Source organism: Amblyomma americanum, chromosome 7 (assembly GCF_052857255.1).
Source record: "Amblyomma americanum isolate KBUSLIRL-KWMA chromosome 7, ASM5285725v1, whole genome shotgun sequence".
NCBI classification, from domain to species: domain Eukaryota; kingdom Metazoa; phylum Arthropoda; class Arachnida; order Ixodida; family Ixodidae; genus Amblyomma; species Amblyomma americanum.
In genome coordinates, this window is record NC_135503.1 from 140,650,566 (window position 1) to 140,675,057 (window position 24,492).

The following is a 24,492-nucleotide window of genomic DNA, read 5'->3' on the forward strand; positions in this document are numbered from 1 at the left end:
GACATAGAGACATTAAAAAGTTTAGGAAATTTAGAAATAAGTTAGGGGCTGATTTAAAGAAGCCTCGTATGCGGTACTATACTGATAAATTTGCCAGTATTCTCTTCGATCCGCCAAAAACATGGCGCACAATAAAGAGCTTGTTGAGACAACCTGCTAACTGTATGCCTAATGAAATGAAGTTAGGAGAACAAATTTTTAGTGGCGCAAGCCTTGAAAATGAATTTAATCGGCATTTCCTAGATTTTGGTGCCACGAACTCAGCATCATCTCTACAAGCTACCACATATATTAAACATAGCATTCAGAACACCATGTTTTTAAAACCTGTTACTCCCGTGGAAATTGTCAGCATAATCAGCGATATTAAGAACAGCTCTGCGTCTGGTTTCGACGGTATCAGTGTGTTACCAATTAAGGCTGTGGCAGATCTGATATGCGATGTGCTGTGTCGATTGATTAATCTGGTGTTTGTGACAGGTGTTTTTCCTGAAAAAATGAAAATAGCGAAAGTTTCTGTTGTACACAAAGGAGGAGCTCTGAATGATATAGGTAATTATAGACCTACATCAATTTTGCCACTATTCTCAAAGGTAGTAGAGAACGCTATTAACATCAGATTGATTAATCATTTAAATACACACAGCTTGCTATCTGAGTGTCAATATGGATTCCAGAAAGGCAAATCCACTGAGTCAGCACTGTTAAAAATCTGAGATAAAATTGTCAATAATATTGAGCAACAACTTTACACCATAGGTATATTTTTAAACTTTAAGAAAGCATTTTATTCCATAAAACATGACATTTTGTATACCAAATTACATCATTATGGTATAAGAGGCCTTCCGCTTAAACTGATCTGCAGTTACCTAACAAATCGTAAACAATATGTAACTATAAACAGTATCGTCTCAGACACCGGAGCAATAAAATTCGGTGTCCCTCAAGGCTCCCATTCTCGGCCCTGTAAGGTTTCTCTTATACGTCAATGACAAAGTCTCACTTTCCAAAACCCAAGATATTATTCTCTATGCGAATGACACAAATGTTTTCTTTTCTACTGATGATTTAACATCCCTGTGCGTAACCGCAAATCTGTGGCTTCAAAATCTGTCTCAGTGGCTTCATGCTAATCAACTTAATTTAATTGTGAAAAAAACAAAATATATTTTATTTGGTCCTAAAAAAAGCGGAATAATCTTGCGCATGCACTTAAATTTAACCTGCAAACGTTAGAAAGAGTATCCGAGCATAAATTCTTAGGGGTCAATTTTCATGAAAACCTTCTCTGGTCCAACCATGTGAATTCAGTAAAAAGCAGTATTGCTCAAATGCTAGGGATGCTAAATAGAATTCAAGCTTACCTTCCAAAGAACCTAAAACGCCAGCTATATTTAGCCTTAATCCATTCACGGTTGACTTATTGTCTACTTGTTTGGGGTGTAACTTCAAAATCAAACCTTAATAAATTATATCTGATGCAAAAGAAAGGTTTAAGATTTATTCGTGGCCTATCGTCTTATGAACACGTCTCTGAATTTTTTGTAAAAGATGGTATATTGAAACTTGAAGCCTTGTACTACCAGCGGCTTTCCGAAGCTATCTATCTAGAGGTGAAAGCAAATAGCGAACTTTTTCTTTCTACTTACACAAAGAATTTACCTTATTACACGTTCAGACACAACTCCTTCTTTAAGCCTTTAATTAGAACGAATTATGGTATGCAATTGCTTAACTGGCAAATTCCTAACTGCTTGAATCTTTTCCCGCCTTTAATCGAAATCATTAATGGTTGTTCTTCCCTGATTTCCTTCAGGAAAACGGGGAAATTTTATTTTCTACATAACTTGAAAGCATACCTACAGGATTTGGTCAATGACTCTGCGTACGAATAGCATATCGTAATGCAGTGTTGTCCTGCGCTTTATCACTTCCCACTACGTGAATTTATGCCCTCTGATTGATTCTATATTTTACTATTAAACTCATTCTGTCAATTTATTTTGTGCTTAGGCTACACAACTGTATAATTTGACTACTTAGTACTGGCTTCAATCCTGTTTTTTACTAATTTCCTCTGTAATCGACAGATTGCCTCTGTTCATGTGCAAGTTTGCCTTATTTTCATTTCTATGTGTGTGCTGTTTGTGCTGCAAGTTTTTGTAGGGACATTGGCCCAGTCAGGCGTTCATTGCTATCGCCTTTTGCTCTACCTCTTGGCAACTACTTCTGTACTGTCTTAAGCACAATAAACAACAACAACAACACTGATAGCCGTGTTGACAGGAAATAGCTGGTCAGCATTTTTGTCAAAGCCATGTCAGAGGCCACAGCGCGAGCAGTCCACATTACGTGCAGGGCCTCTAGCGAGCGCGCCGAGGTCAGGGACCCCAAGTCCCGCCCTTCTTTCTTGGCAGCCTGACTACCTGCCGCTTCACCTTGCCAGGCGCGCCCCGCCACAAGAAGCGAAAGATGCTGGTGTCTAGTTGCCTTTGCGTGGCTGCAGGCACGCCCCAAAATGCTGGCCGTTAAACTTATCAGGGCCATCAAGAGGGTACGCGCGATGGTGGCTTGAGCGGTGATTGGGCACCGCGGCACTCCCATGCCTGCTATCTTTTTGTTGTCTCTCTCCACGGTGATGTCCCAATTCCTCACCGAGAGTCCATGCTGGCTAAAATGGTAACCCAGAACTCGCACTTCGGTCACTGACTGGACTCCAGAGATGACTGGTGGGTTTCCGCAATTAAGGCACATTGTGCAGCTCTTGCCCCAGTTTAAGCGCGCCCCACTTGCAGCGCAGTAACTAGAAGCCAATGCTAGAACTCTCTCTGCGGATTTCGCGTCTGGGACGACTACTGTGACGTCATCTGCATAGCCAAAAATTGGGATGTTGGGCGGGCCCACAGGGAGCACGTTTCGCCCGATCAGGGGATCGGTGGTGAGGCGCTGCAGCAGTGGCTCAATAGCGATGGCAAAGGGCAACCCTTCCTGACGCCCCGCGTCACCGTGAAGTGGTTCGAAACGCGCCCCTGCACTATCACCGCTGCAGGCGGCTCCGCGTACAGGGCGCGTATCATTGCGATAAGCGGCGCACCCAGCTTTGCCTGTTCCAACTGACGCATCAGGTTATCATATGACAACCTGTCGAATGCTTTTCCTTGTCGAGCGAAAGGACCATACCGCGCAAGTTGCGTGAACTCATCCACAGAAGCAAGTCCCTGAGTGACTTGCCGTGCAATTGCACTGAGCGGCCCGGAACGCCTGCTGCGACCCAACGATGCTAGCGAGTGCCGATGTTAGGCGCATCGACAAGCACTTTGCGACGATCTTGTAGTCCGTATTAAGCAGCGTGATGGGTCTCCACCGCTCTAAGGTCTGTTGCCCTATTTGAATCATTGCATAGTAGGGTGATCATGCCCTCGTTCACGGTGGGGCTAAGTTTGCCTTCGTCCAAAAGGAGGTTGGTTAGATCCGCGAAGGGCTTCTTGATCATTGGCCAGAACTTTTTGTAGAACGCGGGTGTGAGGCCATCTGTGCCAGGACTATTGTTCGGCTTCATCTCGTTAAGGCCGCCAGCAATTCCTCGCCTGTTAGATACGTGTCATCGATGGTGGGTGCAACCTGCGGGCTGTTAAAGGCGAATTCCATGGTTCTGCTGCATATAACTCGGAATATAATGTGCGCGTTCTCCGATACCTCCTCTGGGGCCGAAGTAATGGCTCCGGAAGGGGGGTCCTGCACCGCTGTCAAGTTGTCGCTTTTGGTGTTGAGACGGCGACGTAGCAGGTTCCTGGAACACCAGCTTTCACACTCCCACCGTTCAGTGCGTGCGATTGCGCGCAGTCGATACCAACGTCTATTTAGCAGCTGGTGTATTTCCTTCCGGAACGCCACCAGCGTTGGGGCAATGCTTGGCCCTTGTGATAGTGGACTGGAGAGCACGATTATGGCATCCGACACGACGCGGATTTCCACCCGTGCCTTGCGTGCCAGTCGCACTCCCAAGCCCTGGAAAACTGCTTTCACCTCGCCCTTCATTTGGTCCCACGCGCTCCCGGTCATATTGGGAGATAGGTGCCTCCTAGGGGCGGCCAGTACATCCTTCACGACGCGTTACTCTTCGAGGAGGCGTGAGTTAAGTCGCCAGCAGCCTTTCGCGCGGGGAGCCAAGTCAGCCGCACACAGCCTCGTCACCACTAGCCTGTGGTCCCTCAGCGCAGGGGGGAAAACCCACATGGATTGAAGGTCATCCCCGAGCGCGCCTGACCTATAAACGCGATCGAGTCTACTCTCGAGGCCCCGACCCGTCCGGGTCATGCACGCGCGCCCAGGTTGTAAAGTGCGCCAACAATCAATGAGCCCCCAGCACCCGAGCTCCCCGAAAGTCACGTCCGAGGCGACGGGGTGTGCCCCGAAGTGAGCGCCGCTCCTCGGCAAACAATGCACAATTGAAATCCCCCATGACAATGACTCGAGTGGGGCCAACCATCTGTTCTTCCAATCCTTCATAGAAGGCCTGTTGTCCGTAGCGGCACGGCTCGTAAACGTTGATGATTCGCATGCCGTTCAAATCAACCGTGATAGTGCGGCCTGCAGTATCGCGGTTGTGACGCAGAACCGCGAGGCCGGTGTCGCGCAGAAAAAGCAGCGCAAGTCCCCCCGGGCCCTTCCTCCCAAAGCAGCAGTACGATTTGGTGTTTAATCTGTTGTCGAAATTGAAAGTCTCTTGTAGCGCCTGGATGTCGATGCGCTTGCTGCGCGCCATTTGGATAAACGCAGCCTGTTTAGCAGCTCTAGTAAAACCTCTGACGCTGAGCGTGGCTATTACCGGAAAAAAGGCCAGGATGTGGCTGAGGAGGAGGTTGGGGGTGCACTGCCAATCCCTGATTGTGATTCCGTGTCTTCTACCGCGGGAGAGGAGGGGGCTTCTGCTCTATGGACTCGTACGAGTTGTCTGAGACCAGTTCGCAATCGTAGGTTTCATTGTTGCAGCACGGGAAGGGGTCTTGTGGTTCTGGGACGTCATTCTCGTTTTCAGAGCTACTGTCGCTCGGGATCGGCCTTTTCAGGAATGTGCTCTTGGTTAGCGGGACGCTATCTGATGATTTCGAGGACCTTGTTGCCGCACTCTCCTTGGTCGTCTTCTGTTTCCGTGGGCTGCGCTTGCGCTTTGCCCGAGCGGTCGTCACATCCATTTCGTTTTCTTCGTCGTTCTCGGTCTGCGCGGTGCCGAGGGGGATCTGTTCTGGTGCGCCGGGCGCGCTCGATTTCTCCGCGCCAGCGGCGGCGGCGGCTAAGGTCACCTGGTGGTTTTCAGTGACATCTTTGGGCTTCACTTGGGTGCTCGCTGGGGGCGCAGCGGTGGTCAATACATTAAAGCACCTTGATAGCGGCTTTACACTAGATTAGGGTGCCTCGATGCCCACTCGCCTCCGCTTTCAGAGTGAGGACACTGCACGCGACGGCAACATGTTGGGTCACACTCTCACGTTCGGCTGCATAGAGCGCAATGCAGCGGCGGGCCTTTCGGAAGACAAAACTGCCACTACCGCGTGAAAATTCGCAAACCTCGCGTTCTAACAAGAAAGGGTGGTACCAGAGATGTTTCAAACAGTGAATCTGAGTTAGTTAAGCTAAAATATGTTATGTTTCGCAGCTCATCTGCTGAGAAATTCGGCGCCTTGCGAACATTCATTACATTCTCACAGCGGTTGTAACATTTCCAGCGCTATCTGTACACCCGGATACTCTACATCTCGATTGCTTTTCCAACAGTCAGAATTGCTTATTTAGAGCTGGAGTTTCATAATCGCCAAACACTGCCACTCGGGCAGTTCTAATGAGAATATCAAGCTTTCCTGTCAACGAAAGTTTCGGGGATGTTTGGGCATTAACTCGCTCCTCTGTTGCTACTGCGACAAAGCAGTGGCAGTATATAAGAGATAAATATATGAAAACATAACAGCGGTCAGAAAATTTTGACATACACTGCTCACCTCGTGTTTGGGGTCTTGTTGAAACAGACCACTGAACTGTGTAGGAGTCTCACTGTTTAATGGTAACACAAAAGGGACTCACATTATTTGATAATTTGTCTTGCTTTCAAGAAATGTGTGAAACGGTCACCTTTGTTGAATCTGCTGCTGCGCGGTTTTCTTTCGTAGTCTACAATTCACTTGCGCGTGTGTATGATTCACTTTGCACAAGAGCATGATAGCCATAACCACTGCTTATTCGCCATGAAATTTTTACTTCAGTTTTAGAGACGCCTCCGGATTAGAGACGCCTCGGTACATAATGCACCTTCAACCCCACTTTTTCGGAACTCACAATTTCGGAACTCCCCTCCCCCTCTCTCGCCCAATCTACTGCTTGGCGCCAGTTCACTCCGAATATCCCGGCGCCGTACCTACCTAAAGCGCGTCAGTAAGCAAGAGAGCATGCGTGACGAATTACACTGTCGTCAAGAAAATTCGCCTTATTTTTGGTATCGCTTTTCAGTAAACCCCTACTGGGGAAAATATGCTACTTTGGTTGCAGTCACGTACAGCCACGAGATAAGTAAAATTCGTCACGCGTGCTTCTGGGCAGGCATGTCCTGGAGCTTACTTTTTTTCTCTTTCTTGATGACAGCAGCGGGGATGAGAGCTTGCCTGCCGCGCGTCTTTCTGCTCAACATGGGTCAAAACCTCTCCTCCTGTCCCTTCACCTCTATCATTTCATTTCTCCATTCTGCCTTCTATCCTTTATTTCCGCTGCCCCAGCTCAGGTGCTTCCGTATCGATGGCAGATGCCGGGGCTAGCAGAAATCTTTTGCTTCCTTTTTATTATTTTAATAAAACCACTTACTACAACTAGCCCGGACCAGTACCTGATGAAAGGTCTACTGCCTTGGCCAGCGACTATGGAGTAAGGCGGCAAGCCAGCGTCTTTTGACAACTGGAGCAGACAATTCCGCTGAAGCAAGAAAGGCGGCCTGTGTTGCCCCGACTCCCCTTAGTTGAGTTTGGCGTGAATAGTGGCATTGAAATGAAGCCATAATCTAGAGTTGAATTTTTCAGGTTTCTTTGTGAATCTGTCGCTTTTATTCTTTTTCCTTGATGCTTTGAACAGAAGGAAAAACTAACGTATTTGTAAACTTAGCAACTGAAATTTGTTGTTGCTATGTTGCCGTATTCAATTACAAATTTCACTCAACCGTTTATTTTTAATTCTTTCCAAGCAAAACCAATAAAAACGACCGATGTCTTGCTGAATAATCAGCTAGGTGTCGCATCGTACTATCAATCAACGTCTATTCAACACTATTCAGAGGGAAACTCTGACCCCAGAAGAGTGTGGCGACGGATCGTTTGGAAAAGAAATTTCCTATTACTGCTTGGAATACTTTGCATATGGAGGAGTAATGAGACAAAGTCATTCCAGTTAATGTTGGACAAGCGGGTGTTAGCCACGCAAAAAATAGTTATGTTCGGCAGATCATCCTCCGAGCAGCTGGCATACATTAGAAACTTTGGCTCTAGTAAACAGTTTTTATGTTAGAACAGCAAATGTAGCATAATCCAACAGCATTCGGCGACCCTGATACTGTAAATTATGACTACGAAGGAGGCACCAATAACCGCAGGCTCTTTTTTAGTGTAGCTAGCGAGTGGGGAACGCAGCGGCCAGTCATAACTTTTCGATCGGCGTGCATTCGCCGCGACTGCATCATGTAATATCTTTCAAAACTGGTAGAACATTGCTGCCACGAGCGAAACAACCATGTAGCGTCAATTTCCTGTTTATTCGCATCACTGCAGTTGCCACGCAACCGCACAAAAACGACGCCACATGCATAGCGCGCAGTATACGCGACCGGCGCGTGTGACCGAACATGCCGCTGCGAGGGGGAAAAGGGCGGCGCGGGGTGCTACAGAGGGTGTCCTCGCCCTGAAAGCGGAGGCGAGACGAGCGGGCATCGAGACACCCTAGGCTGCATGCTCGCCAGCGTCTTTAGGGAGAGCGCTGGTGTCGGAGCTGCCCTTTACTGCCTCCTCGGTTGCGCTCGGTGTCGTTTGCGCGTTGAGGGCGCGTGACGGTTGCACCGGCTAAAGTCACTGGAACGGGAAAAGTACCGCAACCAAAGTCGGAAGGATGGGCAGCGAGCTCGGCCGCGCGCGCCACTTCCGCCGTGTGCACCGCATGCAAAGCGATCGCTGTGCGAAAAAAAAATTGCTGACGGCAGTTATTTGAGCACCTAATTTTTGAATCTCCCATGCCACGATCCTATTTCGACTGCAACCAAAGCATAAAACGCACGCGCGGTCTACTGCGCGCCAAAGGGCGAGCGTTGGGAACGTCTGCAAGCATCGCCCTACCTAGGTGCCGCCACCGTCGGCGCCCGGGAGGAGCCCAGAGAAGAGCGCCGGCATAGGAGGAGGAGGGAGGCGATGTCGTTACCTTTAGTATAGAGGCTAGAAGATTTGACACTTCTAGCCTCTATACATTTAGTTCATTGAGGGGCTTTACGCTTGGCTAAAACCCCTTGAGAATATGAAAGTACCGCCAACCATTGAACTTTTCCGCCGCCCCGTGACCTCCTCGTTTTCTCCTCGCCCCTTGCTGGCCCCTTCTCTGAGGGTCGGCTCTCCGCCCGATTTCCTGAGCGACGATTGGTCTCCCTGCCGTTGCCCTTGGAAACGCGCGGGTCCGGCGTATTTCTTGTGTTTTAATTTTTCCTCCGCTCCATTTTTCTCCAAGGCTCGGCGAGCGAATATTACGCGCTGTGCATTTACTGCAACGTGCAAGCGCTATGGCGTGCTGTTGCGCGTACAACAGCAGCAAGCGGCCTGATGATGGTTATGCGGTATTAATGATACCATATATATTCTCGTCGGGGGATTTTCACGTTGTTGAGGTCGGTGCTTTGTGGTGTCTCCCCTCGTGTCCGTGTTCCTCTTTGCGCTGTGAATGTAAGCATAGAATACCAACTCGCCCGGCAACTCATTTTAAGGATTAACCACGACGTCATGAAAAATGGTTGACACCGTTGGTTGTAAGGCATCATTCGAGGGTTGTTTGCTGCTTCGTTTTTAGGTTATTTTGCATGCGAGGCCAGAACGGAACGAATCTCCAAAGCATCCGCGCATCTCTGGAAATAGCGACTGGGCTCAAAACGTGCTAGTTCTTGCACCTGTAGCGTCGTCTTTATAACAACAAATAGGCAATTTTTGACAGACAGTCTTTTAGCCTAAGATCCCATTGTCCATTGACTTTCGCTTGCATGAAACTGCTGCATAGATGTACAAAGTGATGTTGATTTGGGTTATGACATACACCACTATTGTATTTCCTTGAGCATGCTTTTCTCAAGTGTCATCAATACTGCATAGCACATATATCTACACTAGCGTGGATTCTGAATATTATGTGATACTGCCGTCTGTTACGTGTATCTTATCAATCAAGGTTCTTTTGCGTGCGCGAAAGTAAATCACCCTGCTGACCATGCTCTCATTTTCTTTAATGAAACATTTTAGGTGATGCCTAATCAAAATACCAGCTTTAGATCCCCTACTACATACTGGAACGAAATTTCAGTGCAAAGTATAATATTACATTATCGAGAGGCGTTGATCTTGCCTGGAGATAACAATGCGTTCTCTCATAGGTATACCGAGTATATTCTTACGCTTCCTTGGCACCAGTGCCTAATAATGTTCGATGAATGGTTGTCCGCGCTCCTTGATCGCATTGAAAGTGCGCAATTAAATGCAAAAGCAAGGAAAAACATTTCGAAGCAGTTTGTGTTAAGCCTAGTTAGTTAATTAACCAGTGATCCAAACTCACGGTTTACCACGTGACATATACTATGCCTAGACTCATAGCTTGACAGTTGCGAAACAGACTAAGTCCCGCTTTGACCTCCTCTGATCTTGAAGTTCAGAGCACCAGCCCGGGTCGTTTTCCGAAATTTTACTGCGCCGACAGAGGTCCGCTCTGAAAAAACAAACACAGACAAAGTCAGAGGCAGTACTAAATCAGGAACACAAACTAAAACACCTTATTATGTGACTTAAATGTCTGCAGTACCGAGATCGCCTGAAGGCTTTGTTTACGTCAAACAAAGCCTTCAGGCGAGCTCGGTACTGCAGACATTTAAGTCACATGATAAGGTGTTTTAGTTTGTGCTCCTGATTAAGTACTGCCTCTGACTTTGTCTGTGTTGTCTGTGTATTCCACATTCACACAGTTCTTAGAAGAAACCATTCTCTTCATGAACGTTACTTTCGGTATTCTCAATCTTTTTCTTGCAATTTTTCAAAGATTTTGTGCACTCCTGGAGCGCAGAGCTGGCCCAAAAACGCGCTTCGCTCACTGCTGCGGTCGGCCGGCGGGCGCCATGGAGAAAAAGCGTGTCGTGCGCAGAGCTCACAGCCGCCGCGCGAGGAGAATCGAGGAGGAAAACGCGGCGTGGAGGAGAGTGTGGCTACTTTCAAATTATCAAGGGGCTTTAGACCCTCCGCGGTGGCTCAGTGGTTAGGGCGCTCGACTACTGATCCGGAGTTCCCGAGCTCGAACCCGACCGCGGCCGCTGCGTTTTTATAGAGGAGAAACGCTAAGACGCCCGTGTGCTGTGCGATGTCAGTGCACGTTAAAGATCCCCAGGTGGTCGAAATTATTGCGGAGCCCTCCACTACGGCACCTCTTTCTTCTTTCACTCCCTCCTTATCCCTTCCCTTACGGCGCGGTTCAGGTGTCCAACGATATATGAGACAGATACTGCGCCATTTCCTTTCCCCCAAAACCAATTATTATTATTATCAAGGGGGCTTTACGCTTGGCGAGCTCCCAATAAAACCAATGCCTCCTCCTTGCAATGTACCCCACTGCCCCGACAGATAGCGCGCGACGGCAGCGCCTTCCGCTCGTCTCGTTCGGGCGCAGTGGGACCGTGTGGGAAACAGGAATCACCCTGTGAGCGGCGAACAACGCAGCGCACATCCAAGGCGCGTTCACCACGAAGCTTTCGGCTTGCTGTCCGTTCCGTTCGGCGCGGAGGCTATGCCGGCGTTCGTGGCATCGGGTTCGTCGAGAACGATGTGCCGACCAACTGCGACTGCAGCTTGAGTCGCGCGTGTTTTGGCAGTATAAGGACTCCCAGGGATCTATGAATGTAGAGAATGACCTTCTGCATATATGTGAATAGGCTGTGCCAAGGCTCAACGGGCCGCAAGGCATGCCGGGTACTCGGACTTCCGGGTCGTTTGGCTAGATGCTTGTGTACAGCGCTTTGCTTGAGAGAGGGACGGTTTATGGACGGGAAAGGCAGAGAGGTTGGCCTGAAAAATAAATATCTGGCCTGCTATTCTGCACTGGGGAACAGAAAGAGGAGAAAAAAAGAGGGTCACGATGGGGGATGATGATGATGAGAGGAGGCAGATGAAACATACAAAAAAAATAAAAAACAAGGCACACTTTCTAACATCACAGACGCGAGGCAATGTCCGTGTCGCTTAAAAAGTGTGAGAGCGCTCGCGTTGCCTGTACAGTTTCAAACTATCTGGCCAAGCGCCGACGATAAAATTCTCCGAGAGGGGCCTTGTGTCCATAGACTTCAAACCAGATGCGAGCATGAGTCTTTCACGTGCATATGCTGGGCACGACACTAAAGCATGTCCTATTGTCTCTAGCACGCTACATGTGGTACAGTCCGAGGAATCCGCTTGTGCAATTAAGTACATAGTCCTATTAAGTGTAAGTATTTGGGCGTGAAGGCGATGTTTAAACGTAATCTATGGATTATGCATGCAATAGGTCTTGAAATGCAGAACTGACAGGCTTGAATTCGACTCTTCATGCGTTAATGAAGCCGTAAAAAAGGCCAGGATGCTGTACGTGCATTATTATGTCCGCGTTCGACGTTCCGTATTTGAATTAATTAGAAAATTTTAGTTTCACGTACGTAGAGGCTTCACGTACGCAAACGTGAGAAGTCTACGTAGCCTGCACGCAGGTGGTTTGAAACCCTTATAGTTACACGTACGCGAAACACGCCGCGCTTTACGCCTAGCGCCATCTACTAAGAAACACAAACACTGGTTGTAGCCTAAATCATCCAAGACAAATCTTTAAGCCAAGCCATTCATAGCGAGACCGTTGCTATGACGACGACCAACGCTACTTCGTCAGGCTTAGCAGCTGAAAAATCGCCCTTCTGTGTGAAAAACAAAAGCTATTTGTCGCTTGAAACCTTATGCGAGGGTAAGAATGGGCAAATCGAAGGCGAATACAACAGTTTGGAACACGATATCGCGTCAAGGGATTAGCGACGAAGCTGTTATCGTTGTGAAGCGGCGGGCAGGGCGCCGCCATGTTTGTCAACGCTACGTACGCAAGCAACGCAAAGACCGCAACGTAAAAATCCGAATCTCACGTACGTACGTGAGGCTCGCGCATACCCTTTGCGATCTGCGCATGCGCACTGGTCACACGTAAGAGCTCTACGTACGTGAAGCCTCTACGTACGTGAAACTAAAACTCTCTAATGGCGAAAAAGCGTTGCAATTGCGATCGTTTCGGTGTGCGTCGTTTGTTCGCGCAGAAGTTTAAGACGCTTCAGTAACTCACTAAAAAGTCTTCCAGTTGTTACTATTATCATGCAGCTGCTACATTGATCTATGACATATATTAGGGCACATATTTCCGAGAGGGTTCACGCTACCAGGCGCTGAATATATGGCCTACCAGCAAGCGTAGCCGCGCATTACGTACGAGCGCACTGCTGCGCACATTGAAGCAGAGCGGCTGCGACGGCGAAGAGCTTGCATTACGCAAATCCCCGGAGTACTTGCGGTGCTTTTTCTACAAAAGCCGCGGTGGCCTAGTGGCTAGGGTAGACGGCTGCCGAATCGGAGGAAACGGGTTAAATCCGGGTCGTGGAGGCCGCGTTTCGATGGAGGCGAAGCGCGAAATGCGCCCGTGTGCTAGCTGTGCTATTGAACCCGTCTAGACTAATCCGGAGCCTTTCACTACGGGGTCCCTCGTTGCCCATGCATCGCTTCTAGACGCGACACCGTGCAATTTACAATATTTTGTGATTTTATAGCCTTTAGAAAGCTTTCACATGCACTGCATCGTAGGATTTCTTGCCACGCGGTAGCACCGGAGCTGTCATTGCCTGCAAGCAACGTAGACCGCGTTTTATTTGCAGCGCTAAAATTGGCACATGCAGCACTTTGAGCTGCTCTTTCTTCCTTTCTTCTTCTTATCCCGTCCCTTACGGCGCGGTTCGGGTGTCCACCGATATATGTGAGGCAGTTACTGTGTCATTTCCTTTCTTCAAAAATTAAAATTTGGTTTTTGGGGGGAGGAAATGGAGGGGTATCTGTCTCACATGTCGGCTGTCATCGGAACCGCGCCGTAAGGGAAGAGATAAAGGAGGGACTGAGAGAGGAAAGGAAGAAAGAGCTGCCGTAGTGGAGGGCTCCGGAATAATTTCGACCCCCTGGGGATCTTTAACGTGCACTGACATCGCAGAGCACACGGGCGCCTTTGCGTTTTGCTTCACTAAATAAATTTTACCATCGAAACGCGGCCGCCGCGTCCAGGATCGAATCAAGAACTCCGGCTAGTGCACGCTCTAACCACTACTGAGCCTCCGCGGCCGGTCGCACGTGTCCGCTTTCCGAGGATTCGTGCGTTGCAACTCTATAGCCGCCAGGCGCGGCATTTTGCATGATCACTCGCGGCTTGGTTACACTAAAAAAATTGCTGATGGTTTAGCTCCGGTTAAGCCTAGTGTGTACGCGAGAGCTGACCCGAAGAAGACGTGGCTTCGCTCGCGGCTTGTCGCTGTCGTTTCTCCACTTCTTGACGGCGTCGTTTGGCGAGCCGTTCCTCTCGTTGTTCCGGCGTCTCGGCCGCGCGCTTCACATTGCTAGCTTCTTGGGCTCGTTGTCCACTCGCGTACAACTTCGGGATCTGTCGACGTGGCTTATAATAATAATAATTGGCTTTTGGGGAAAGGAATTTGCGCAGCATCTGTCTCGTATATCGTTGCACACCTGAACCGCGCCGTAAGGGAAGGGACAAAGGAGGGAGTGAAATAGGAAAGGAAGAAAGAGGTGCCGTTGGGGAGGGCTCCGGAATAATTTCGACCACCTGGGGATCGTTTCGACCACCTGCGGCTGAGTGACGTCATAGATGACACGTGGTTTCTCCTCGGTTCAAGGTCAAACTCGCGCACACGGCGCACGCGACGAAGAAGCTACCGAGGAGAGTAGTAAAGCTATCGCTTTAAAAACTAAAAATGCTCAGCTCTAAAGAGAATCCTGCTGGTAGTGCGTCGCCGGAGGGTTTTTCGAAACATGAGCTACGGACCAAATTTCAGAAACAGATTCCGTAAGGCGACTGTAGTATACTTGGTGATGGAAAGTTTCGTCATGCTATTGATGGAAATATTTTTGGCAACGGATGCTTCCGCTGTGTTTTAACACAGTTTCCGTAATGTGCATGTATACTTCTTCCGTTCACATGGAAGTCATTTGAGCTATAACGGAAAAAAATCCGCATTGTAATAACGTACTTTCGGTAGTAGATGCACAAGTAAATTTTTCGTCTATCTTCAGCCGACAATGCTCACTGCAGATATAGCAGTCCAAGTGCCGAAGAATTAAGTATTATGTACAAGACCTTACTCTACGCATGTAATGTATTGCATATATACAAAGCATGTAGCTCAGAATGAAAGAGCTAGTGGCGAGTGTTTGGGTTAGTACAGGTACATACTTTTCATCTTCATGACAAACTGCATACATTGAATCTCTCCCATTTGTGTCGGATTCATCTGAAAAGCGTAGTGAAGAATCCTCATTTAGTAGTCACACAATAACAATTATAAGTAAATTTCAAAAATACATTTCAACCACTCGCTATTGAAGAATTGCATTTCGTAGAAGCTTGCAAAAACCATTTACTGCGAACCAAACCATTGCGATTAATTGCCCGAATTTCATTCTTCATAACACGAAACACAGTAAAAAACCACAGGACTAGAAAGAAGTCGGTGTAATGCGCTTACCCGGACGACAGTGCGTGCATGAATGTCCTTATAGTTATCTGTAATTTCGTGCCAAAAGAACGTAGCTTAGGAAGGGTGCCAAATACCGAGGCATTCTTTCTGTACATAGTACTCAATGCTCAACTTAGAGAACAAGGAACAAAAGCAACATCTGAGAATGGCCGAACACTTGCCCACAAGTAATCTGAAAGCGCTCTTTCCCTAATTCTTATGCTTTCGCCCACAGCTTCCATCACGTCAGCATGTGCAAGAAAATTTACTGATCCCTGATGTCAGTTGAAAATAAAGTCACAGGAACTGGTAACAGCGCATTGAGGTATTCCAATACCTATACAGTTTTTCTCACGAGGAACGTATTCTGAAGCTTGCAGAACGAGATCTTTGCAGACATTTAATCGAATGCCGTTGCCATGTGGAGCTTCTTGATATGATGACCCAGAAACATGAAGTGTCTGGGGTAAAAAAGGACTAATGGATGGGTCTTTCTGCTTCTTCATAGGCTGTGAAGCACTTGTTATCCGTGCTGCTTCGCACAGCATCACAGTCTCTTTTCTGGATTTTTGTTTAACCATTCTATATCCGCGAAAGATCTTCCTCACAAACCTTTCCGTATTAATGGCAGAAGCACGACAAAGACCCATGTCTTAGGCCTTTTTTTACAGCAAAGATATTAAAGGGAGGCTTGCCTTTCTGGGTGTTAATTTTGAAGAGGTCCATGTGGAAACAGACTTTCAGACTGCTTCTGCGAAGAGCCTTCTGTGTTCTGAATCCTAGTAATTAATTCCTCGTGAGGCACCCTCTAGGTGTACCAGGGTACCTGAGTGAGCTGTTACCGGGCCCAGTGAGTGCACTTGACATCAAGGCTATGCACTCTTGCTGAGATTATGTATGCTGCCATCGAAAGCATAGAAGATTTCGAAGATGTGCTCGTCCAGATTGCTTGCTGAGGGAAGTGCAAGAGCCTGGCCCTGCTCAGCTGTTACGCTCGCTTCTTGCTCCCCGAGTTCTGCTGTGAGTACTACGTGCACAAAGAAGACTTGTACATCGGCTCGTGTTTAAAACTTATTCTGAGCCAACTTATCACACGACATGACAGACAACTCCATAAGATCCTTCATACACACGGTGTAATCCGGGTCAGTGTGCTGTGTCAGCGATTTATTTCTGGTCCTGTGGTTTGTGCAGTGTTTTCTATTCTTAAAGCAATTACTACCTTCATTCTCGACTTCATTAAACCTGAAAGTGCTACACTGGTCTACTCCAAACGTACCGCAGTAACCTGGCCATTTTTTCATACATCGAAGTTTATTTTTTCAGGCACTCAGCTCTCAAAACATGCTTATACGGGCGCCTTTGCGTTTCACCTTCATCGAAACGCGGTCGCTGCGGTTAGATTCGAACCCCGGAACTCCGGCTCAGTAACTGCAGAACAAGACACTTTCTCAAGCCCACAGTTGAGGCGCTTTCACTTACTTTCAGTTGATGGAGCCACTCTGTTTACATCCAAACCATGTGTCTAAACATCCGAACAAGCGACGCTCAAAATCAGCTGCTGCCCGAGTTAATACTTCATGTTTTCATTCACACAGCGCGAAGACGAACACAAACCAGAGGGGAGTCATCGCAACGCGCTGACTTCAACAACGTTTATTTCTGCGCGCAGCGTATACGCATATAGTACAGCGCGCATGCGCAGGAACGAAAAGTAAACTCGAAGAGTCGCGCTTTTAAACCTGTCAGCGGCGCCGAACTGCACGAGGACACACCCTTCATCGGTAGCAGCAAGAAAGCATAAAGCTGAAATGTAAAAATCAAGATATTAGGTGGCAATAAACCACAGAGACACGACTCTCTAATTGGAAATTCCCAAAACACGACGCTCTTTTTCACTCAACAACTCCGATGGTGTACTGACACAGTCGCTTCCTTTTTGCGATCTCACCAGCCTCAGCTATACATGTGGGTGATTTGTTGACATACTTATGAAATATTGTGGCTCTTCATAAAAAGGGACCACGCTCTTTGCACTGTTCGCTATCACGGCAGTGCATGCCGAGATGACGAGATGCCCCGATGACACTCTCATGCTCCATGAACCACTGTCATGCTGAGACATCTGCCCGTTTGGCCAATGTAGGCTCGGCCACAGGGCGAAGGTTGTCGGGTAGACCACTTTTTTTTGCTTACTCTACAAATGGTTGCCGGTGCCTAACAGTGCCCATATTGCTCACAGTCATGATGGAATTGAGCTTCTTACACAGTTTGGATAGCTTCTCTGGTGCTGAAAACAACACATCAGGCGACCCTTCGCACCGGAGCCACGGTACGGCAACAGTGGGGGCAACGCTCTGCTCTTCGAGGTGCGTGCTCGGGCGCTGCTCACACTCGCGTGCCGGATATATGAGACAGATACTGCGCCATTTTCTTTCCCCAAAAAACCGATTATAAATTATATACACTTCGATTCCTCTGCCGACGTGGAAGCCGCTATCTGCAGGGCCTGTGGGAAGAGGAGTTCCCGGAGCAGTTGGTGCTCCACTGTGACGGGTTGTCCCCTTCACAGGCAGATGGCTCCACCTTCCCACGTGCGTTGGGATGTGAGGCAGGCGAAAAGGAAGACGAGGGAGAGCGCGGCGCAACCAGAAAAACCGTGTACATCACGAGGGCCTGGCTGAAACAATGGTGGCAGATGACGCGTCGTTAATAGCGGTGTTCTGTTCCGCTGACTACGCCGACACAGATATAGTCGCGGTGCGCCTGTGTTGTGTTGTGACTCCCGGTTGTGTGTGCTTAGTTTTATTTTTTGTCGTTTCCTTTTCCTATTTCACTTTCTTGCTGCGACTAGGACACAAATCTTGTGCTCGCCCGCTACAAAGGGCTACGCCAGACTATCAACACCACCATCATCGTTGGAAATTGAGGCAGGCGAAAAAGAAGACGAGGGAGGGTGAAGTGCAACCAAAAAAAATCATGCAGATCATCTTGGCCAATCCTCCTATGTGCGCATGTGCAATTGTGTGAGGTTAACAACAAGAACAATAGATCCTCTTGAGGACAACAACAGCAACATCATGAAGTCCTGTCTACAACACTGGTGGCAGATGACGCGTCCGTAATAGCGTTGTCCTGTTCCGCTGACTACGCCGACAAAGATGTAGTCGCGGTTCGCCTGTGTTGTGTTGTGACTCCTGATTGTATGTGCTTCGTTTTATTTTTGTCCATACATTGTCCGTGAGTATGGCTACGAAAAGCTAAAAAGTGCGGCTATGCGGGAAAAAGAAATTTATTTAGGCGCAGTAACGTAAGCCAATCACTTGAAACATCGGAAGGCTGAGAGCGCGTCCGTTCGCCTTCTTCATCTCGTGAAAATACCAGGGGACTAGGTCTGGACGCCGACAGTACATATAATTCGTTTCAACACGTTTGAACCGCGACCAATCAATAACTCACTGTTTGAGATCTCCATACGCTGTCTAATTGAGAAGAGTTGAGCCTTGCACACGTTGGAGGTGATGGCTGCACCAAAGTGGGCTGCAGGGAGCCTCGATGGAAAGGAGCCGCCTGCCCCTTGGCAGCGGTGATGTGACAGCTGCGACGACACGCGACTTCTGCCTTTTTATCATCGACAGCTACCAGCGAGGACAAAAGGACAGGCTACCAGTGTGCGCTAACTCAGGCCGGGCGCCATTTAGGCGATAAAGACAGTTCTTCTCGATGGCTGTCTGTTTACATGAACTCGATACCAGTGAGTCAACTCTCGCTGTGCGCCCTCCAAGGCGCGACCACGCGAGAACCCCGGTCCCCGTTTCTGTTCTCACCTATAAAAATTCGATTAAGTGTAATGAGTGTAAGGGGGCTGCGAGTCAACTTCCTGCCGCGAAGTTGAGAGTCCGGTCCACTTGGCTCCCAATAAATTCAATTCAAGCATCTTTATTGTGGGTTGTCTCGAGACTGCACAGGTATAGAGGTGGAGGAGAGGGTACGTCCCACGGCACACTGGAGCCTTTGCGTTCTGCCTCCATCGAAAAGCGGCCACCGTGGCCTGGCTAGAACCCGCGTCTTTCCGGTCAGCAGTCGAGCACCAAAACTAGTAAGCCATTACGGCAGCCCGCTGTCCCTTTCGAATAGGTTATCGCGATGTTCAACTCTATGCCCTAATAGATAAATAAAGATAAACCCAATGAATTTCATGCGGGAGGGTAATTTTCACGATGCACGGATTAGCAAGGGAGCATCGCAAGTTTCAACATTGCTAAACGTAACATGAATGCAGCGCCTTTTATTGAACATTAATTTAAGATTGGCCTCCTCGGTCGATTCAGAGAAAACAGCTTTAATTTTTTAAAGTAAATTACAAAAAAAAACAGGAAATACGCGCAGAAACAAACTCGTAGGCATAATGGAGGTGGTAAAAACTTTATCTTGAAGCAAAAAATAAAGGTCCTCAAGGTGAACTCGTAGGAAAATTTGCGTCGAAGCGTTCGCCAACGCCGGCTGTTGGCCCTCAGTATTGGCTCAACAGCTACTGTGAGCAAGAAGCTTGAACCCGACGAGACTGACTGACATAGCCGCTGCTCAGTCTCAGTCTTAAATCACGGCAGAAGCTCAAACAGAACTCGAAGCTGATCGTCCTGCACGTAGCCGTCTTTGATGAGATCTTGGAAGGAAAGCGATATGGAACTAGTAAATGTGTGCTGTACGTGTCCATCCTGCGGTCTTCGACAAGATGATCGTGGGCCATCAGTGGTACGCGCTGCCAGCGTCCGGGCTACGCCTTTCTTTGGATGCACGAGCAGCAGGCTTATCATTTGATTGAGTGGCCACTCCACGACGTCGTCCATGTCACCCCTGTGCAGGAGGAAGAGTGGGCGCAGCTCTAAACTACCATTCCTATTGCAGATCAGGACACCGGGGGACATGCAGTAGCCACGCAGGTATACCTCCTTGCTCCTATAAGCAGCCACATCTTCCAACCGCGCTCTTTGTTTTACTGATTTTATGCCCTTTACGACAAACTCGCAAACAGATGCTTTTAGGCCAGATGACCCGGGCACTACTTTGTTCACACGGCCCATTGTATAGTTAGTTCCTACAACTTGCTGCGTAGTTCTTTCAGAGCCTCCCGCAGTCATTGCACAGCTGTCACGTTCTTCTCCGGCCGCTTTTGACAGCCCGTCTTTGAGCAGTACTTCCAGTGCATCTAAGCGGTTGGAAATACTGTTGAGAGTTTCTCTGCTTGCAATGAAATGCTCTTTCGTGTCTTCACTGAATGCGGCTATTTCATCCGAAAATTTTTTCAGACAGTCTCGTCGTTCAGTCGTTCCTTGGGCCACATTTAGCCCCACTGTGTCCTTTGCGCTGCCGATGCATTCCCAGAGTTCTCTCAGTGCTGCTCGGCAGTTGTTCACCCCGTGACCGATTTCGTTCAGTCGGTCGCTATTGGCGCCACTTGCGGAGAGCACCCTCGCCAGAAGTGCCTTCAGCTGGCCGCCCTGATCTTCCAAGACTTGTTGGAAGTATGTCAGAATTGCACTCTCGTCTTTGTGGCCTGACTCCCCTTCGCATTGGGACGCTGGAGGCGCTGGTGTGGCGCCACACTCCGACCTCCAGTGCGCGCACACGTTGGTGCAGACAACTGCCGTAGAGCACTTTGGACAGCAGATGGAGTGCTGCCGACATTCGCTTTGGAAGTGATACGCGATTTGGGATGCAGGAAGCACTGCACCGCAGCCGCTTTCTTCGTTCCAGCATCTCACCTGCGAGAGTAAAAAAAAAATGCCGCATTTCCAGGGTCATTGGGATTACGAATCACGAAATCGGCTGTCGTTATCTCTGTTTATATTACGCATCTACTATGCCTAAACAAAGTCGATTGAGGCCTTTATAACAGTTCATGTGCAGCACTGGTTCGTTTAACTCCTCATTCCACACACCATTTTTCTAGTGCCACTGTGGCGCGCCGCGTCATTAAGATCCTATCTAATCGACTGCGGGATCTGTTTGAGAAACGTTCCGCTGTCGAGGTGCAAGTGCAGACATAAGTAAACGGAGCACGCTGTTCCGTTCTAATGGCAATCACGCCTTTGCGATCGGAGATGAAGAAACATTGTTTGTTCATGAGAAAGAGCACTAGCGTCCGCTACCAGCCTGCACATACCACAGTTGCCAGCTCCAATTAAAAAACACGTAAAAAATGTTAGAGGGCAATAGCATGCCCCGTTTACTTTTGTCCGCACCTGTACGTTTCGGTCTGCGGTATGCGTCTCCGGTACGCTAAAAGTGTCTAACGTGTCCATAGACAGCACGTGCTTGGCGCTACGTTCATCTTTTCGGGAGAGGAGTGTGCTGAGCTGTCATCACGGGACCACCCCTTGCACGCATCAGAAGCAACGCGCTTTGCGGAACCTTCGTCGCCATTGATTTGTACGCGTGGTCGAAAGACGCCGCCAAAAGTTTAGAAAGGTGAAAGGGAAGAGCCAACATAGAGAGAGCGAAACGACTCTGTAAAGAGGGCAATGGGGCATCATTGTAAAATGCATATATTTCAGCGATTACGTACGCTAGGTCTCACTTATTTTCTGTATTAGCAGTACGATCGTAAAAATGATTTTTTTTTCATCTCGACGATTCGCTGAAACAGAGCACGGTATAACGAAGAGTGGCATGCTCATGTTTTGCTAATATTGTGTTGCGTAGGTTTGGCGAGCGATATGGGCTGAAATATCCTTTGCGCAAGGATCACTGTCATCACACGTAACATGCTGTCTATGCGTCAGTGCAGCGTTGTGAAAAAAAAAATTGCAAGGAAACTCGTAAGTCAGCTGGTCCACATCGTATTTTGGGTTTCAGAAGAAAAAAGAAATGTCGCAAACTAACGGGACACACAAGAGAAAGAAAGCATGTACCACAAGCACTGTGTCCCGTCTAATTTGCGCATATTTTCTTAATGAATATCCCGTAGTAAAAGAGTTGATGTCAAGGAGTCGATCTTGGTGGTCCGTTGATGTTGCGGAACCGTTCCCGGGTTCAACAACAGAAATTGGTCTACCAACGGCGTGGTGCAATCGACGTTATCAATCAATCACTCACTCCTCCGAGGTGGTCGTGGGAAGTCCAGGCGCGTCTCGCGTCCACTTGTGTCAAGGTAAAGGAGTAATGCCCGGTGCGGCTACTTCCTCCCTTTTCAACATATCTAAAAAGTTGCCCAAACTTCTGCTTTGCTGTTTTGCTATTGTAGCATTCGTTTTCAATGCGGCTGCCACGCATTAATGTGTGATGACCGAGTTTTCGTTTCAGGAGTGCCGGAACGAGTGCTCTGTGGTGTGCGAGAAATGCCTTGGCACGAACTTAAGCATCTTCGCGCGCAACGCGGTTGAAGTGTGCATCTAAAGGGCGTTTTTCCTTTGTTCGACATGCGGGGCATGCTTGGGGCTACAGCTTCTGGCGAACGTTGAGGGACCGACATTCCAACCCGGCTGCCTCCCTATGTGACCGTCCCAAAACGCGACCTATGTGCTCTGTAATCACTGCCGGTTTTTTGTAGCTTTATACTACTGCGCGGGATGATAAGGGATCCCTCGCCTCACACTGATTTCTTTGTCAGCAAATAAGAAGACGAAGCTAGCGCCCACGCGAGAGAGAAGGGAAAGTTTGATTTAAATAAAGAATGAAGAAAAATGCAGTACAAAATTACTTCGTCGTGAGTGTGGCTCTTAGTACAAGGGTATGCTGCGACAGCGTTAATGGTTATCTGCTACTCTGTTTCTTAATTAGCACCATCTTTTGAGTACGCACACTCGTTAGCATACCTCGTACTTCAGTGTTGTGGCTCGAGGGGCAAACAAAGCGAACAAAGACGTGAAGCTCTCAGCAGTACCGGCGAGCCTTGCCCTCAGCACGTCGAATCTCTTATCACACATTGACGTCAAACACGCAGCCATATCTCTTCTGATCAGCCCTCAATGTGTGGGCGTTATACTCCACTTGAACGAAAACATGTGGGACTATGGAATGCCGCCCTTCCTCTTAATGCGTGAGCTCTTCTTACTCCTGGTGCTCGGAACCAGATATTCATCATGAGTGCAACTGAGCGAGGCATGAGATAGACGGCTGTGAGAGCCGGTTAGTTTTACATTCGGCCTGTGCGCTGCAATAAATACATACATGAATGCAAATAATCGACTGAACCACAGGAGACCACGAGGTGGTGGTCTATTTTTCATTTGGAGGCGTACACTTTAATACATGTGTTGTCTGTACGCAAACGCGACCTTAGTAGATTCCAAGCTTTGACGCGTACGTAAGTGCATACATGCTACTAGATTAACTTCCAAGCTTCGATGCATTTATTTATATCTTTCGAGGAATTTCCTTCAAATCAAGGATAGCATCGCTTACACTGTAGACTGCTGCATATCGGTATACCTGGCTGACCATAAACATTCAGTCAAGAATACTGGAATACTTCGCAGTCGTTATTTCCGAACAGACTGCACTCAGAACTCAGGGTTCACTTTTGAAGAACCGGTTTACTCCTAGTTTAGTTTCCACTACTGAGTAGAGGTATTCGCCGCATTTTACTTAACCTCGAATAGGCGGTGCATGCTCTAAACATAAGATCTCTGGGACCTATAGAAACCTTGAGAAGCGAAGAATTTGAAATCGAATTGCGTGGTACTCCACGCCACATAAGCAACTCAGTCTACAACGCGCCGAACGCTACAAGTGCATAAAGTCAAACTAAAATCCTTAAACTTCTCACTTTCGCCTCTTCGCCGCCCACTCACCTCTCTCCTGAGCAGCTCCTCGGCAGGAAACTTCTTCAAGTATACGTCATCCTCTTCAAACTGGTGGCCATCGAGCGGACAGATGAGAGCGCCATCCTGCGCGCACTGCTGGTAGCACGACTCGCACAGTGTATGCGAGCAAGGAAGCAGCGCAGTTTTAATGCGCACCAGTCCACAGGCAGCGCACACCCTGTACGAAGGAATAGGCTTCACGAACCTCAGCGGCCTCCAGTCGAGTTCCACAGACAACCCGACCAGGGTGTACTGCCGATGCTGACTTCCAGGAGGCATCGGCCACCGCGTTCGCTCAGTGCGCAGCGATCTCTGCAAGCACTGAGATTTCCGCTCCCCGAGAGCGCGCTCTTATCGCTTCTTTTTGGATTTTTTGCTTCGGCTATTGTCAACACTACCATACCACCGTTATCTCCGGCCTCTACATATCTTTCCTTCTCCGTCCCCAGAGAAAGTGAGCGCACACGACGACAGTGAATCCCTGTGCTGCGTCGGCAAGTTTATTTAAGAACGATTCGTTCAGTGGGCAGAACGCTTGTCTACAGAACACGTTCTGGGTCTGTTTCGGGTTCGACACGCGGCACCTAGCGATAGATAACATTTGGTTAAAAATGATCTGGATATAAG

The 24,492-nt window shown here is 48.3% G+C and overlaps 1 protein-coding gene across 1 annotated transcript; it reads right to left on the bottom strand.

Moving 5' to 3' along the window:
• Positions 1-18,991: 18,991 nt before the first annotated feature.
• On the bottom strand, positions 18,992-24,185 carry LOC144096625 (TNF receptor-associated factor 5-like). Its single transcript, XM_077629444.1, has 2 exons — positions 23,854-24,185; positions 18,992-20,823 (listed from the first exon to the last, which is right to left on the bottom strand). Exons 1-2 carry the CDS (start codon positions 24,142-24,144, stop codon positions 19,660-19,662), a joined length of 1,455 nt encoding a protein of 484 aa, XP_077485570.1. The 5' UTR covers positions 24,145-24,185; the 3' UTR covers positions 18,992-19,659.
• Between the last annotated feature and the right edge of the window lie 307 nt (positions 24,186-24,492).